Source organism: Lichenostomus cassidix, chromosome 5, assembly GCF_008360975.1.
Source record: "Lichenostomus cassidix isolate B80296 chromosome 5, HeHo_3.0, whole genome shotgun sequence".
Taxonomy (NCBI): Eukaryota; Metazoa; Chordata; class Aves; order Passeriformes; family Meliphagidae; genus Lichenostomus; species Lichenostomus cassidix.
This window is the reverse complement of record NC_139486.1, coordinates 55,013,797-55,029,016: the sequence shown is the minus strand read 5'-3', so window position 1 is coordinate 55,029,016 and position 15,220 is coordinate 55,013,797. Positions and strand designations below refer to the sequence as shown.

Sequence of the window (15,220 nt, the reverse complement as noted above, 5' to 3'; positions counted from 1 at the left end):
GCCGCGGGGCGGGGCGCCCCTCATGCATATGCAACACCTCATTAGCATGGCGATGAGCCCCGCCCCGCCCCGGCGGCTGTTTGCACTGCGGCTGGCCCCGCCCCCGGGCATACCCCACCCTTATTAGCATGCAGATAAGCGCGCCCCGCCCCTCATGCATATGCAGCGCTCATTAGCATGGCGATGAGCGGGCCCCGCCCCCGGCGGCCATTAGTGCCGCGGCGCCCTGGCTGCGGGGGCGGGCGGTGCTGTGCGCTCCGCTCCGCTCGGCTCCGCGCTGCCGCACCGCACGGCGGGGCGGGCGCTGCTGCTGCCGGCGGCGCTCGGCGCGGCGGGGCCTGCGGCTGCTCAGCCCCGGCGGCACCGGGAGGAGGAGGAGGAGCGGCAGGAGGAGAGAGGCAGGCGCCGGACCCCGCGGCGGCGCTGCCGCGATCGCCCCGCTCGGCTCCCCCATGGCCGCGGGCTGCAGGGACGGCCCGGGGCAGGAGAAGTACCGGCTGGTGGTGGTGGGCGGCGGCGGCGTGGGCAAGTCGGCGCTCACCATCCAGTTCATCCAGGTGAGGGGCCGCGGCGCCCGGGGGGAAGCGCTCCGCCCGCCGGGGCCTGGGCGCTGCCCGGCGCGGGGGGGTCGGGGCTGGAGCCGGCGCGGCGGGGCGGCAGCTCCCTTCGGCGCCGCGGGATGCTGCCGGCGGGGCGGCGGGAAGCCCGGGGCGGGGAGGCGGCGGCGTGACCTTGAGGGGCCCGGGGCGGCGGCGGCCGGGCCGGTGCGAGCCCCCGGGAAGGTTCCGGAGGGCGGGAAGGGGCGGCCGGCGCCCCCGGCCCGCCGGGCGCCTCGGGCGGGGTGGGGTTCGCCGGGCTCCGGGGCCGCCGCGGCGCTGGGACCGGCGGCCCCGGTGTCGCGGGTGGGGTCCGGCCCCGCGCTCCGCCCGGGAAGCGGCAGGCGCGGTCGGCAGGCGCGGCCGGGGAGCGGTGACACTCGGCGTCCGGCTCCGAAATAGCTGCCCCGGGCTGAGCATCTTGTGGCGGCCCGGCAAGGGGCCAGGGAGCTCCCGCGGCTCCCCCGGGCGAGCAGCGGTGTTTGCGGCGCGGCACGCTGTGCGAGCCGGGACCGGCCAGCGCCCACCGCCCCTCGGAGCGCCTGCTGTTGATCCTGCAACTTGCAGACAATTGAACTTTTTCTTCTATTCATTTTAAGTAAAAACCACGCCAGGACAGGCGATACAAAGCGTGTGTCTCAGTCTTATGAAGAGGGAGAGCCCTTTTTACTGTCTCGCCACGAATTCAGCCGTACCTCCTTTACTTGTTTTCATTCTCTACCCTGTTGCTGTTAGCATTTCTACCTCTGTTTATGGTGGTAGGAGGAGACAACTACTTGCGTTCTGCTTGCTGGTGTTGCTGACGGCAGAGCAGCAAATCTGGAGAGCATAGCTTCTTGTTTGTCTTCTTTTATTCCGCGGAGGAGAGGCTGTAATGCTCTACCTTCCCCTAAGATGGACTGCTTAACACCAGGACAGATTTGTCTTTTAATGCTTGGGACAATGATGCTCTCAACTAATATTTTGTTAGAACAGGTGATCTGATAGTGAATAGACTGTTTATTTCAGGGTATTTTTTCACTAGCACATGCATCCGTGTGTTCATTAGCTCTACTACTCTGTTGAGAATTTAAGCCCTGCAGCATAGACTAAGTAACTACATAGAAAACAGCACTTTGAATTTTTGGGTAAGTACTGGATACCTGAATGCTTCTAAGATCCAGTATTGTACAGAACATTAAAAGAAGGGACACTGTGGGAGAATTAATTCTTTGGAAATCAGTTTGAATGGTGTTTTTGAAATTGAAGCATGCCTTGTGCAGGGATCTTTTGTCAGCCATGTGGATTGCTGGTCAGTTGCTGGTATACCACGGGCTGGTTGTTCTGTTTGAGGGTGATGAGGTTGGAATAACTGCAGTCCTCTCAGTGTGTGGATTGAATTCCCCATTGCTTGCATATGGAGATAATTAAATCCCGAGTTGTCTGAAGCTGGTGTAGGGTGCCATTCACTCCAACACGGCACGGCTGCTTTAGGTGGTGCTGCCGGTGACTTGCTGTGGCAGTAATGTGTACAGCTGGATCTGGCTTCAGTTCTGAGGGGCTGCTCTCTTGGGAAATGCTGCTAAATGGATTTCTGGATTCTGTGGCAGCATTAAGGGTTTTGGGGTAACTCTAACTTCACAGCAAATCTGCCGTAATTTCTACTAAAGATGTGAGGAAGAGAGAAAGTGAAGTTCTCACTTGATGCCTTGGTATATCCATCTGTTTTAAGAATAAGATTCTGTTGAGTGCTAGATAGCTTCAATATTTGAGTACTTGTAGAAATTCATTATTTGAACTGAAAGTTTGAGCTTATATTAGATATGAATAAAAGTTTTGAGCCAAGTGTTGCAACTGACACTTGTCTTTCAGCAAATACCTGCAGAAGGGGAACCTGTGTCTGTTTTGTCTCATGTAAGATTCTTTTCAAAGTAATAGCAGAAAAATAAATAGCTCACTTTGAAACAGTGTTGACGGAACAGCATTGTGGTGTTAAGCTGATGCGTTGAGGGTGAATTCTTCAAAGCAACTTTTTGTCAGTTTGCATCAAGTTATCTCCATCTTCTTGCCCTCTCGGCAGCTTTATTTTGAGATACAATCTTGCCACTGCAAAGTGAAGTTTAGCAGAAAATTCAGCCTTAAAAAAACCCCAAACAACCCAAAACAAAACTAGAGAAAAATAGCTGGGAAATAAAGACCTGGGCAGTACTCAGGTACCTTCGAGAAGAGTTTTGTATTGTTTCCGTGCTTGCTGTGTGGTTTTGGACAATAAGAGATGAGGCTGGGTGTACTATTTATATCCCACAGCGTCTTCCTGAGCTCTTAAAGCTGTGATGTTATCAAGTGTGTTTGCCATGCAGGCACTTGGGTAGTTTCTGTACGGCAAGTGTAACGCCAAATACGTTGTTTCTCTTTTAAGGCTGCACAGAAACTGCTCCAAGTTGTTTTAAAATTGATTACAAGCGAGTCACGTGCTTCATTTTTGGAATTTCTTCGGATTAAGTGACAAACGTGTAGTGGCCTTCACTAAAACATGGATCAGTACTAGCTTTTGCTACATGACAGGTTTTGATGTCAGTGAAGGATTTAAATTCTTTTTTGCTTCTTTATTGCTTGTGTTTAAAATAAGGCTGTCACCAACTGAGTTTTGAAGCTTAAAAAGGAAAGCTTTTTTTTTCTTACTGGTACTGGCAAATATTTCTGCACTTGGTTTTGCTTTCTTATGATCCTCTATTTAATTTTCAGTAAATCAGTACTCAAGTACAGCTGTTCTTGCTTTTCCTTCAGTACTGCTGATTATTTTCCAGTAAATAAGACTTTTGTGGTGATAGGATATCATGAGGAAGCATGTGCCACGATTTGTTGTATCTTTGAAACACAACAAGGGATTCATATTTGAAAATGGGAAAACTCTTCCTTGATTTCAGATAAAACGAAGGGAAACATGAGAAAGTGAGGATGTAAGAACAAGTTAATTTTCTTTCTTTTGCCTGGGATCTCTGCACAGCTCATCCTTCCCTGCCTTGTTTAGATGATGGTGGGGAAGCAGAGAGCATTCATTCCTACAGGAGTAGTAGTGGCTGAAGTTATGGCAGTGCAAAGTGCTCCTGTGCTTGCTCTCCTGTGTGTGAGGGTATCAGTTCCTGATGATTCTTGTGCCTCAGTCTGGGCTGAAACAACAACGTGTTTGTGAGGAGGCCGAGTGAGCAAACCCATCTCACACAATGAAAGCTCTTTGGTGTCCTGAGTTCAGCCTTGCTGTGCTAATTAGTGCCGTGCAGGAGTAAGTGAGGTGTAACTGGTCACTTTGTATAACTACTTGTGATCTTGGGTTCGCTTCTCAGACGTTCATCTGACACCTTGGAGTAACTTTAGAGTACAAATTAGCAGATCAAAGCTTTCAGTGGTTAGTGTTCCTCAAAATCTTTCCTCTGGGGAGGTAAACATGGCTCTATATTGCTGTTGGTGGGCCAGCATTTCATCCTGGAAATATCAGATCATTTCCTTTAAATCAGGATATGATAGATGAACTTACTGCTGTCGAGTCTGTGCACTGGTAAGACAGGAAGTGAAGATGTTTTAATTGTGGAGGAGAGTTAATGGGATGTTGCAGCTATAAACTCTAGGAAAGCAGCAGTGAGTGAGAGTTCAGCATTACACCACAGCATTTTGTAAAACTCTAAGTGGTAGAACTAAGCATTCCTTCCCTTATTGAAAACATACACAAATAATCCATCATGCTCACATCCCAAGAGGCAGAAAACTTTTAAAATGCATTGCAGCCAGTTTACTGGCCTCTTAGCAGGCTGAGGTATTTGGGAGTATGAGCTGTGCAGAGCACACAGCTGTTGCCACAATAGCTTTTCTCCAGCTGTCATGCAGAGGTCTGTCACAAAATACCCCACATTCCCTTCTAACTCAGCCCTTTGTAATATTCAGGTTTCCTTACTCAAAGGGAATACAGCCTAGCAACTACCTAATCACCCTCTGAATTTTTTTTTTTATCCTGCAGTTGCCATTTACTTCATGCTTTTTTTTAAACTGAGCAATGTATAGCTAGTTTTAGCAGTATGCAGCAAGAAAGCCACTAATATTTTATTCTTTCAAGTCTGCTGTGCAAAATACTGTCTATTTTTGATCAGAATTGGTAAAATTATTTGTCCTGGTGTCCTTTTCTCTTTGTAAAACTATAGCTTTTGTTTTGTGGCAATGGCACGTATAGTTTTATATCCTGAGTAGACTTTGGTGACTTATATGAATGTATTAGCTGAAGTCACTAGATCCTTGAGATGGTATTGCCTGAATGTAATTCAGGGTGGCTGAGTTGAGCTTAGTTTGTCAGTCAGCTTAATGTTACCTGTGGTAATGCATGAACATGTTTGAGACTGCTGAAACACCTAACATGATATAAAATGTAAGTACAGCTTCAGTGTTGGGTTTTTTTTTTGTTTGTTTACTGCTTCCATGCTGTATTTACAAGCTCAAATCTTACTGCCAAGTGGGTAAAAGAAAATACTTTTCCTACTGCTCCTAAAGTGTCTGTAACAAGTTCTGATTGGAGCTGAGCTTACTGTTTCACTAACTAGTGAGTAAAATGAGTTGGATGTAGATTTTTGACTCTTGAATATTAATATCAGACACATTGTCTGAAAGCAAGCATATGACTTACAGATGGATGGGCAAGCAGTTGTTCAGACCTTTTTCCCCCTTTTTCCTTTCCTTTTCCAAGCTGCTGCTTTCACAAGACTGTTAGTTCTCATTAACTAGCAATAAACCCAAAGGTGAGTTATCTCAAAGTGTCTTTTATCTCTGAAATAGCTGTTGGGCAACAAAACAGCTTGTTCTGAATTTTATGCTCTATATATGAATTTCAAGCTCGAAAATAGAGTAGTAAAGTAGATTGAAAAGCAACAACTGAACGTGCAGCTGGTGCTGGAGCTGGCGTGCTGGGTGTTTGACAGACCCTGATGTGTTGGTGTCCCACTTCCGTGTGCTGGACTTGGGATGTGCAAATCCCTCCACAGTTTCTGGGTATTCTGACTAACCCTCGCTGACCGTCAAAAAATGCTCTCGGAGTAAGCGCGCGAGCAAATCAAAGGAATAAAATGCCACGAATTCCAGGCTGCAGATTCACGCAGGGCTACTCTGGGGCTGGTATGCTCACACTGAGATAAAGCCTGGGGCCTCCTTACGGTAACTCAAGGTGACAAAATGCAGTTCAGGAGCAACTGATTGTCGACATCTGTTGAGGTTAAAGGTGGGAAATAAAAATTCTAATCAAAACAAAGCACTTGTGATGCAGTCACCTGGAATAATAAGGGCTGCTTGTTGGCCCTCTTGTGAAACTTGAACCGCACGGCTCCTCACTTCCTGCAGCACTGCTACCAAGCAGAAGGCTGGGCTCGCTCTGGTTACAGATCTACAGCCTGGGAATGTAGTAGGTGACTTCAAGCATGCCTTGCAGGCAAGCAGGAAACCTCGGGCTGCATGTGAGTGTTCCAGTATAGCCGGCGGTGGCATAATGAATCCTGTTATCCAGCAGGTCACGCCTTGTACTTGTGCACGTACAGGGCAGAACCGAGCTGGCTTCAAAAGCTGGCATAAATTTGGAGCACTGCTTAAGTTTTGAGATACTCACCATTCTTGCTTTGAGCAATTTACAGTTTTTTTTTTTCCAAAGTGAAATTCCTTTGGGATAGCTTAACCCACGTGGCAGTCAGAAAGCACCTTTCTGTGTGTTAACTCCTAGCAGCGGTTGCTTATATGGTGAGTAAATATTGACGTACCTTTTGGTTATCAGGTCGTCTTCTACTGCCACTTGCACAAGGAGTCCTGGCACAGTTTCCCAGGTTACTGCCTGGCGTGCCCTTTGCACTCCCAGGGATGAATAGGCAGCTGCTGGCCTCCAGCCCTGTGCCTCCTTCCCGTACTAGAGGGAGAGGCTCCTGCCTCTGGTTTTGGCTGGAGCTCTGAATTCCAGTGCTCCGTAGTGCTGGTGGAGGGTGCCTCTTATAAGTAGGGCCCTTATATTCCAAGAGTTTGGAAGGACCTAAATGGCTCATGTTTGTATACCTTGTGCAACCTGTTCGCACTTACCGAAAGCATTCCCGGCACCGAAAATGTTGTGACTGAGCTCCTTGAAGCATCCCAAGATAAATACCAGCTTCACGAAGTGGAATGTAGCAGTCTTCTGGCCGCCTGGTAGGAAGCTGGGTTTGCTGCAGACCTTCCCATATTAGTCACTGTGTAGGTCTAGACTGGTGTGACACAAGCAGAGAACTTCTCCTTTTGTTCCAGCAATTCAGGTGGCTTAGCTGCACTGGTTCGGTAGTGTTGTCTTCAATTACAGTCAAAAGGCGCTGTTAAAGGAAAATGGAACCAGATAAATGTGGCACTTCTTATTCTAGTTCAAGAAGTGTGTATAACCAATATTAAAACAGAAACCATGCCTGCAGTTGGTCCTTTTTATTTTTTTTTTTTTAACTTGTTACTCTGTGCAGGACATGTCCAAAAATTTCTGGATGTAATTTTGAACAACCAAGACAAACTCTTACTGTGAGGAGTGGGAGGGAACCAGATTGAAAAGTTTAGTTGCCAGTAGTGCACTTAGGCAATGTTGGCCTGCAAGTGGTTTGCCTTACAAAGTTGCTGGAGTTCTGTTTGAAATTCTGACAGCAGTGGTAGCCTGCTGCTACAAATTTCTAGTTAGATCCCAAGTGACTCATTTCTGTATGGGCAGTGAGTGAGGCCCTTTTTGTTCATCTTGAACTGTATCCTTCGTGATGAAGACGTGCTCCATGACTGTGAACAACTTTTTTTCTTGTGTCCTTTTTATCTTCTGTTCTTTGCTATTTTGTATATTCTGTCTCAGGGCTCAAGTGTGGCTGCAGCTTGGGTTTGGGATAGCCTTCAGGGCACTTAGTGGGAACAGGTAACACAAAAGAAAATATTTCTTTCCTCTCTTTATAACATAATTACTTGAAGTAGATAGCAGACAAAGGATGTTTACTTAATATGTTTGCTTTGCCTTTTCTTACTTTTTCTCCTCCTAAGACACACCACGCATGTACTTAAGCTGATCACATCCCAGCATGTGAAGTTCCTGATATGCAGTGGTGCTTCTGGATGGACTTTGGTGGGGCTGAAATTGCTTTTTTGTAGATTGCTTGCTTTTACTAGGTTGTTTTTAAGAGGGTTGGCAGGATTGCAGTGCATGGGCTGTTCTTGGTTAATTTAAAGAAGGTCACATATTCACGTTTGAAGTGCTTGATCTTGAGGCTAATCAAGCATTGTGTGCAAGGGCTGTTGTTGCAGCGAGGTCAGGGATTCTAATCTGCTGCTGGAATGGCAAAGGCTGGAGAACTTGGATTTATGCAGAACCTCCAACCTGACTGAGTGAGGGTTACTGAGGAGTACTCTGTGCTCTTCTCTAGTTGCATGGGAAAATGCCATAAAATCTGCTTACAGAGGGAGATGCTGTTGGACGACAGAGTTTGTGGTGAATCTTTGTGACGTGCACATGAACTCACACAAAATCCCACAAAGGATTAAAAAGGAGAAGGTGCCTCTGGAAGAGGCTTGTGTGGAGCTCCCCAGAACTGCAGCTGGCAAGTGAGGGCTGCTTAAGTGCCCATGAGGGCTGTGCTGGTGCACATGGGGAACTGGAGGGCCTTGAAAGCGAGGGCAAGTTGATTGTTTGCTTTTTAGAAGGGAGCAACAGTGGGGAGGCACAAGGCTGGGGAGAAGTTTTTATTCTTCAAGCCTGAGGAAACAGGGCTTTGCTGTAATTAAAGGTTTAATTTGATAAGCTAGTACTACAAGTAAGGAAAAATGTTGGAAAGGTCCCCATGCTCTCACAGTAGTTTGCCATTATAGCTATTTACACCCTCCAGTTCACCGAAACTCCGCAAGCCATGGGAGTTAAAAATAACCAGGGAATGTTTTTACCCAGGATCAGTTACCCTGTCTGGTTCACTGTGCAGCTCTGCAAACAACTTCATCTGGCAGTCAAGCTCATTTAACCAGACCTGGACCAGCTTCTCAGCTGTGAGCAGAAAGCAAAGTGTAGTTTTTGGTGAATCCAGAGAGCAATGAGTTCAGGCGATAGGAATGTATGCAGAAGGGCACTATTAAAGATAGTATAAAGTACTGGCTGCTGGGACCAGCATGCTTTAATAATTAACTAGATGTTAGCACTGACACAAAAATGTACAGCTGAAGAAAAATAATTAGTGTAACACTCACAAGCAAAGTACTCCACAAAGATCTTTATTCAGGGGACCTATGAAAAGCATTATTTCTCAGCAAATTAACTGTGGGTACACACATTAATAACTATCAAATGTGTCACTTTCCTCCAGTCTTCTAAGCCAGAAAATAAACTTGATCTTCCACATAACTTACAAGCAAATTATTTTTCCAGTCCTATTCAGAGTACTCTGTAACTGTAGTGATATAATATGTTGAGTCACCAGTTACATTTGCTAGGAAAAGAAATTTTAAAATCACTGTCATTACCATTTTGAGTTTCTCTGACTAAACTAACATGCCCAGCTCACATTGCAGAACATCTTCAGCATCCTCATTTAGGCAGACATAAATCTATAAACCTGCAAGCGAATCTGAGTGTTTTGCTTCATATGTGGTAAGTAGACCATGAAATGGTAGGATGCCAGTGATAAATCTGTGTGAAAAATCTGGCATCTTTGGGTACAAAAGTGATCTAAATTTCTTCTGCTGCTAGACTTGTTTTATGCAGGGAAAATAATTGGGATTACAGTCATGTGCACTGCTTGAGGCAGGGAGTTTCTTAACTGTGTGTTCATAATATTTCTGTGTTTATCTCTCCGTTTAAGAAGGTGCTTTATAATCAAGTAAAAAGGTAGTTGTTTATAAACTACTTGTATGTGTGCTGCCAGCTCTACTAAAAAAGCATAGAGTGTTTTCCCCTACTAGCTCACACTAACAAGCCTTCATTAGTGAAACCCAATAAAGTAATGGTGATATATTTAAATGGATTCTGGCTTTGCATGACCCAGTATTACTGAGAATGCAATAATGAGCATATTTTAACTTTGTCTTGCAAGTTCAGTTGCTGCTCGGGATTTTTTCCTAGCAGCTTGTCTTTGAAGTCCTCCAGAAACACAGTATCGTTGCTTCATCTATTCTCCTGCCTCCCCCCAGAGCCCAAACAATGTTACCTGACTCTTGGCCATGTCCTGAGAGATTTCCAGCATGCACCTCTATGTGCTATATCACTTTGATTTCCCTTTAACTGATGTTCCCCCTCTTTGTGAAGTGGTTTTGCATCCTGCTGGGAATTCTCAACTAGAGATGCTGCTTGGGGTCTCAAAATATCATGGATGGAGGTGATATCCTCCTGTGCTCAGCAGCACTCCTGTAGTGTTGCAGTGAATTCTGAAGCTTTTGTCTGGTGGGTGTATGCCATGATCGATGGTTTCCAGACTGTCAAGTTTGAAACTGAACCTGTGAGGCCAAGATCCTTCTTAGCACATCAGGAAAATTAAACCAACTGTGCCTTGTCTTACCATCTGAGAGTTTTTAAATGAGAATTTTTAAACTGTGGAGGTAATCTTATTTCTGCCTCTGTTAGGGCTTTAAGAAGGATGTTTGTGGTGGGTTTTTGTTTGTTTCTAGAAATAAATTGTTGTCAGTGGACCAACCACTTTGAATGTCCTGCCTTGCTACTTTTATTGCTGGCTCTTAGGAGGTTGTCACCAACCTGCTGTGCTGTTGTCTACTTAGCTTTGGTTTGGAGCCTTGTGCTTCCAGCTCTTTTGAGTTGGTTTGACTGCTTCTCTAGCTGTTGGGACAATATTATCTTATGTTGTACAAGTGATACAACCAACTGAAGGAGCAGTAAACTTTAAAGCTCTTGTCTGGTTTGATTGCAGCAATAACTGCACTTCTAGGCTGCATACCATACCTGGAATATGGGAGGTTTAATAATTTGGGAGCACTCCAGAATCATCAAGAAATCATCAGAAGGGAATCAGGCTGCTCACTGTAACTTCTTGATCATGATTTTAGCATTAAAGTTTATGTAAAAACCAGGCCTTCTGCAGTAATGTAATTTAAGATGGTCCTGCTTCTAGCAGTTGTGTGGTTTGTAACTTGTGTCATATCATGCCAGCCGCAGGGCAATGCTGTGGAGAGGATCACAAACATCCAGGCAGAATTCTGTGCAGCTCGTGTGGACCAGCAGAGTCACGGTGAGAGCTTTGTGCAGGCAGGGTGGGACAGGCAGCTGCTTCTGCAGTGGCTTAACCACGGGAGATGATGTGTGTCCAGCCAAGTCCAGCCTTGTGCAATGGGGGGAAGTGAACCCCTTCCCAAGAAGAGTTGGGAAATGCCTGCTGTGTGTCATCCTGATGAGCAAGCTCTGCTCTCTGCTAAGACTTCTGCTGAAGTCTCTCAGAGGTCAGGCTGTGTCAGATCAACTAATGGAGCAAGAGGTTTGATTTCTTTCAGGTTCAGCTTGTAATGTCAAGGCAGATCTTGAGTTTTTTGAGCTGTTGTGGGGCTTCTGGCTGGTCCAGCTGCAGTGGGTGCCTGCACATCTCTGAGACCACTGAAACTGCCTGGCAGTGGCTTTGCTCTTTGATCTGTCCTGACAACATTACTCAGTGCAAGATGTTTTAAATCGAGTGCTTTACTTTCATCAGGGATCTTTAAAACCTGAAGCATTTCTGAATTCCTGTATCTGTGACCTAAATCTACTAACTATAGAAAATGTTTTATCTCACGCAGAGTTTCTGCTTTGTTTCTATCTTGCTGGAGCAACACACCCAAATATGTTGGTGCAGACATCTCAACTTCTTTGAATTCAAAAAAAGACACTTGAAAGTTCAGCTTTTGAAGTAGCTAAAGACATTTTCCTTTTGCTGTCTAGAAGTTTTTGCACCCATTAGAATGGATATAGTGTCTGTCAGGTAAAGGATAGATGAGTATTTGACAAATTATTTTTGTCTGTAAAACTATTTTTAGTCACATATCCTACAAAAGTTGACAAAATCCACTACCATTTGTAAATTTGAAATTGCCCAGTGTCTGTGTTGGTGGGACTGTATGGGAAAAGAGCCTCAGGTCTGAAGTAGTCGACTTCCTGGTCCCATTATCTGCCTTCTGCCGAGTAGGTTACATTCCACACATTTTTAATAGTGGCTTCCCCTCCTCCTTAGCTGCTTTGACTTGTTTTGTGGGAGGGCTTGAATATTTCGACTGACATGCCAGAGCTCCTCTTCCAAAAAAGGAAACTGATAATAAAATTGTTCACTCAGAGCAGAATTTGAAAGTAATCTGGTCTGTGCTGATCCAGGTGTTTGTTTATTGGAATTGTGACCTGGGGTTTTAAAATCCAATTGAATTGGGGATTTTACTTGAGGTTTGAGTTTTTGATTTTTTTTTTCTGTAGTTTAAGAGCTAAAATTACACCTTGAAATTCCATCTTCTGTGCATTTCTTCAATTTACAAATACTCTGAAGAAAATAAGCAAAAGCCCTGCATCTCTTGAGCTGATCTGAAAAACACACTGGCTGCTTGCCTGTGTGAGGGAAGGTGGTGATCTGGAAGAATTTGTTCAGGGTGATTTCAGAAGATGAATAATTAAACTGCAGCCACTTGCTTCAGACTAGATAATTGAGGCTGGGTTTTCTAACAGCTGAACAGCTTATGTTAAAACTTTAAAAATTCCCTGCAGCACATGTACTTTAGGTAGCTGTTTTGTATGTGAGTTAATCCGATGCCAGTTGAGTAGCCTGAGAAATTTAAAAGTACCTCCACTTTTCCCCTGTGCTAGGAGTTGCTGTGAGCTGCTACTATGACTGCCTAACACTATTCACCTAGTTATTTATCACCTTTTTCTAACTTCTTCCTTGAACGGACTAGGATACCTCTGGTCTCTCCTCAGTCCCAAAAAATACATGATGTATCTAGGGAAAGGGACTTGTGCTACTTCATTCTCCTGGACAAAACCCCATGTTCTGTTATTGCTGACTAAATATCTCCAAGCTGGAGCACTGACTTTCTGTCAGCTTCCACCCTGTGCTTTGAAGTGGGTGCTGCTGCAAATGAATGGCTGCCTGCTCTCCCAGTAGTGGGCTGTCACTGCCATCTCTGGGAAGATCTCCCCACATTTGTTTTTATGTCTTCAGGATCTGATGGTGATTTCCTAAACCTGAAGCATGTAGGCTGTCAATGCCAAAACTTATTTGAAAGGGAGTTTGTTATAACTCTGCTTTCCTTGTTAAAAAAAAAAAATATATATATATATATATACAGCAGTGCATTAGTGAGCTTTGATTCTGTTCCACACGTTTGTAACACATACAGTCCCTCTAGGCAGCTTTTGAGTTTTGGTCATTATGAAAGGTCGAGTTAAACACATGCACAGGAAATGAGTCTTCTAAGACTTATGACTTAAATTAAAATACTTTCTAATGCTGGAAGAAAGCTCAAAAGAGAAACTAACTTGCCTTTAATTGGCAGCATCCACCCTGCCTTTGTTAATAACATGAGCTTTGCAGCCTGTTAAAAGCTGGTGGAGCTGTGTGGTGCTAATGCTGTGATCAGAGGTGCTTTCACACTCTGCTGCATCCCAGTTAAGCAACAAGAAGATAAGGTTTTCTGAAGACTTTCTGCTTGTCACACTGATGGTCTGCCTGTCCAGAGACTTCACCTATGATTACTGGAAATCTGAATAGTCCCTTATTCTAAGTATGATGGAGTTGAAGAACCTGTTTCTATTCTATAAAAATGAGAAACTAATGTTCTTTCCTGTGGTTTTGGTGCAGAAGGCTGGCTGCCTGTGCATTCCACGCTCTGTTTTCTCTTCACTGAATGCCTTAACCACAAGATCTCTACGTGGTAGAATATGGGAGCGGAAATAGCAGTAGGGGTTTTTTTTTTGGTTTTTGTTTTTCTTTTTAAAAAAACAAACCCAACAAAAAAAAACCCCTCTGATCAAACCCTATGCATTCTAAAGCTGCCTTCTGAAAGTAAACAAATTTAAGGTCTTTGCATACTGCTCACACATTTTAAGATGGCTGTATTTTAAGATTTGCTGTACTGCTGCCTCTTTAGACCTTTAAATCAGACATTTGCAGGAATTCTTTGCTCAAGAAAGCAGTCAAATAGTTATGTTATCTACTTATTTGAGATGACATTTTATTAAGTATGCCTGTCAGAGCAGGGGAGAATGTTGCACATTGCAATTTGAATTTAGATGTTGCTCTGCAGATCAATTTCCTAATGAAAATGAGTGGCTTTAGGTAATGGAGTATGTTATTGCCTTCAGGATAAGATGTTTTAAGCTGTCTTCCCTACTAGATGTATGGTAAAGCCGCTTTTTCACGTGCTGTTAACCTGTTAGAGTTAGTAGCAGTGCAGGAGACCTGTGGCATGAAGTGGGTATGGCTAGTTTGCTATGAGTTCCTTACTTCTGTTCATGTTCTGAATTGGGCTCAGGCAATTTACTTGTTAGCTACTCATTTCCTGTCAATGTGAACTTGCTAGGAGAGAGAACAACTTGAATTTTGTTTGTTTTTAATGTTTTGTTTGTGGATTTTGTAATGCTGCATTTCATGCTACAGAAGCTCCTTGGTTGCCTTCTTTCTCCTTGCTCTTTGCATGGGGTAGCAAGTCCTTCCTCTGCTGTGCCTTCTGCACTCTAGAATCAGGATTGTAGCCTCCAGAAATGAAGTGAGGAGTGGAGGGATTGCTTTGGAGAGGACCAAAAAGCAAGTAAGGGCAGCAAGGTTGCATTTCAGGATTAATGGCTTCCCTCCTGGAAAGTCCTATGGGACTTGTCAAGTTGAAAGGCTGTAAACTAATGTAGTGTATCTGATTGTGGCATGTGAGTATAATTTGGCATGTTAAGGTGATAAACAAAAAGGATTTTCCATGTCAGTTGGTACCATCCTGTGAAGAGATGTAATGATTTCTGTGCTGTTTGTGGAATTGATACTAGTACCTTCTTTGCTGAGCTTGCTATAAATTGCCTAAAGAATATTGGTGTTAGTAATATGGTTTCCAAAGGCAAAATATTTTAGTAATAAAGAATTTAGAGTTACTTTCATGGCAGTGGCTGTTCACCAGATCTGTCCTGAGGAAGGTAGCTTACTTCACTGAAGATTTGTCCCAAGTTGCTAATCATAAAATCAGAGAGAGAGATAGCAGCTGCTAGTGGGACCAGCTTGTCTGAAGTGGAGAAATACAATTAACATGATCAAGTTATTTTTCATCAGCCTTTGTCCTTCTTCCCTTTGATCATCCTTGTACATGGCTTAGACAATATGTTTACCAGTGCTTTTCATGACCTATATTCATCTGATGTGCACCTCTGTTTTCCAGATAATGATGCTTTTGTCAACTGATATGTCTGTAGAAGAATAAAGTACAGAGAAGTCGGCCTGTATCTTCTCATGCAAATGAAGTAAAAATCATGTGGTCTGGCTGCTCTGTGCAGGCTGGCAGCAGCTTGTAAGTTTAGAAAACAAGTTTATTTGAGAATTTATGTAAATTCTTTGTAAGAATGAGTGCACACGGAGCAGAAGGGAAATCACCTTGCTGGAAACCCCCGGAGCAGATCTCGACTATACACTGTTACTGAACTGAAGTATCTGAAT

The 15,220-nt window shown here is 44.4% G+C and overlaps 1 protein-coding gene across 1 annotated transcript in view; it reads left to right on the top strand.

The window, feature by feature from the left end:
• The first annotated feature begins 229 nt into the window (after positions 1-229).
• Positions 230-15,220, top strand: part of RRAS2 (RAS related 2) — a 41,717-nt gene continuing 26,726 nt past the window's right edge. The window contains exon 1 of the mRNA XM_085063195.1: positions 230-557. Within this exon, the coding sequence (XP_084919321.1) occupies positions 453-557 (105 nt within the window). The 5' untranslated portion in view covers positions 230-452. The remainder of the gene's footprint in view (positions 558-15,220) is intronic.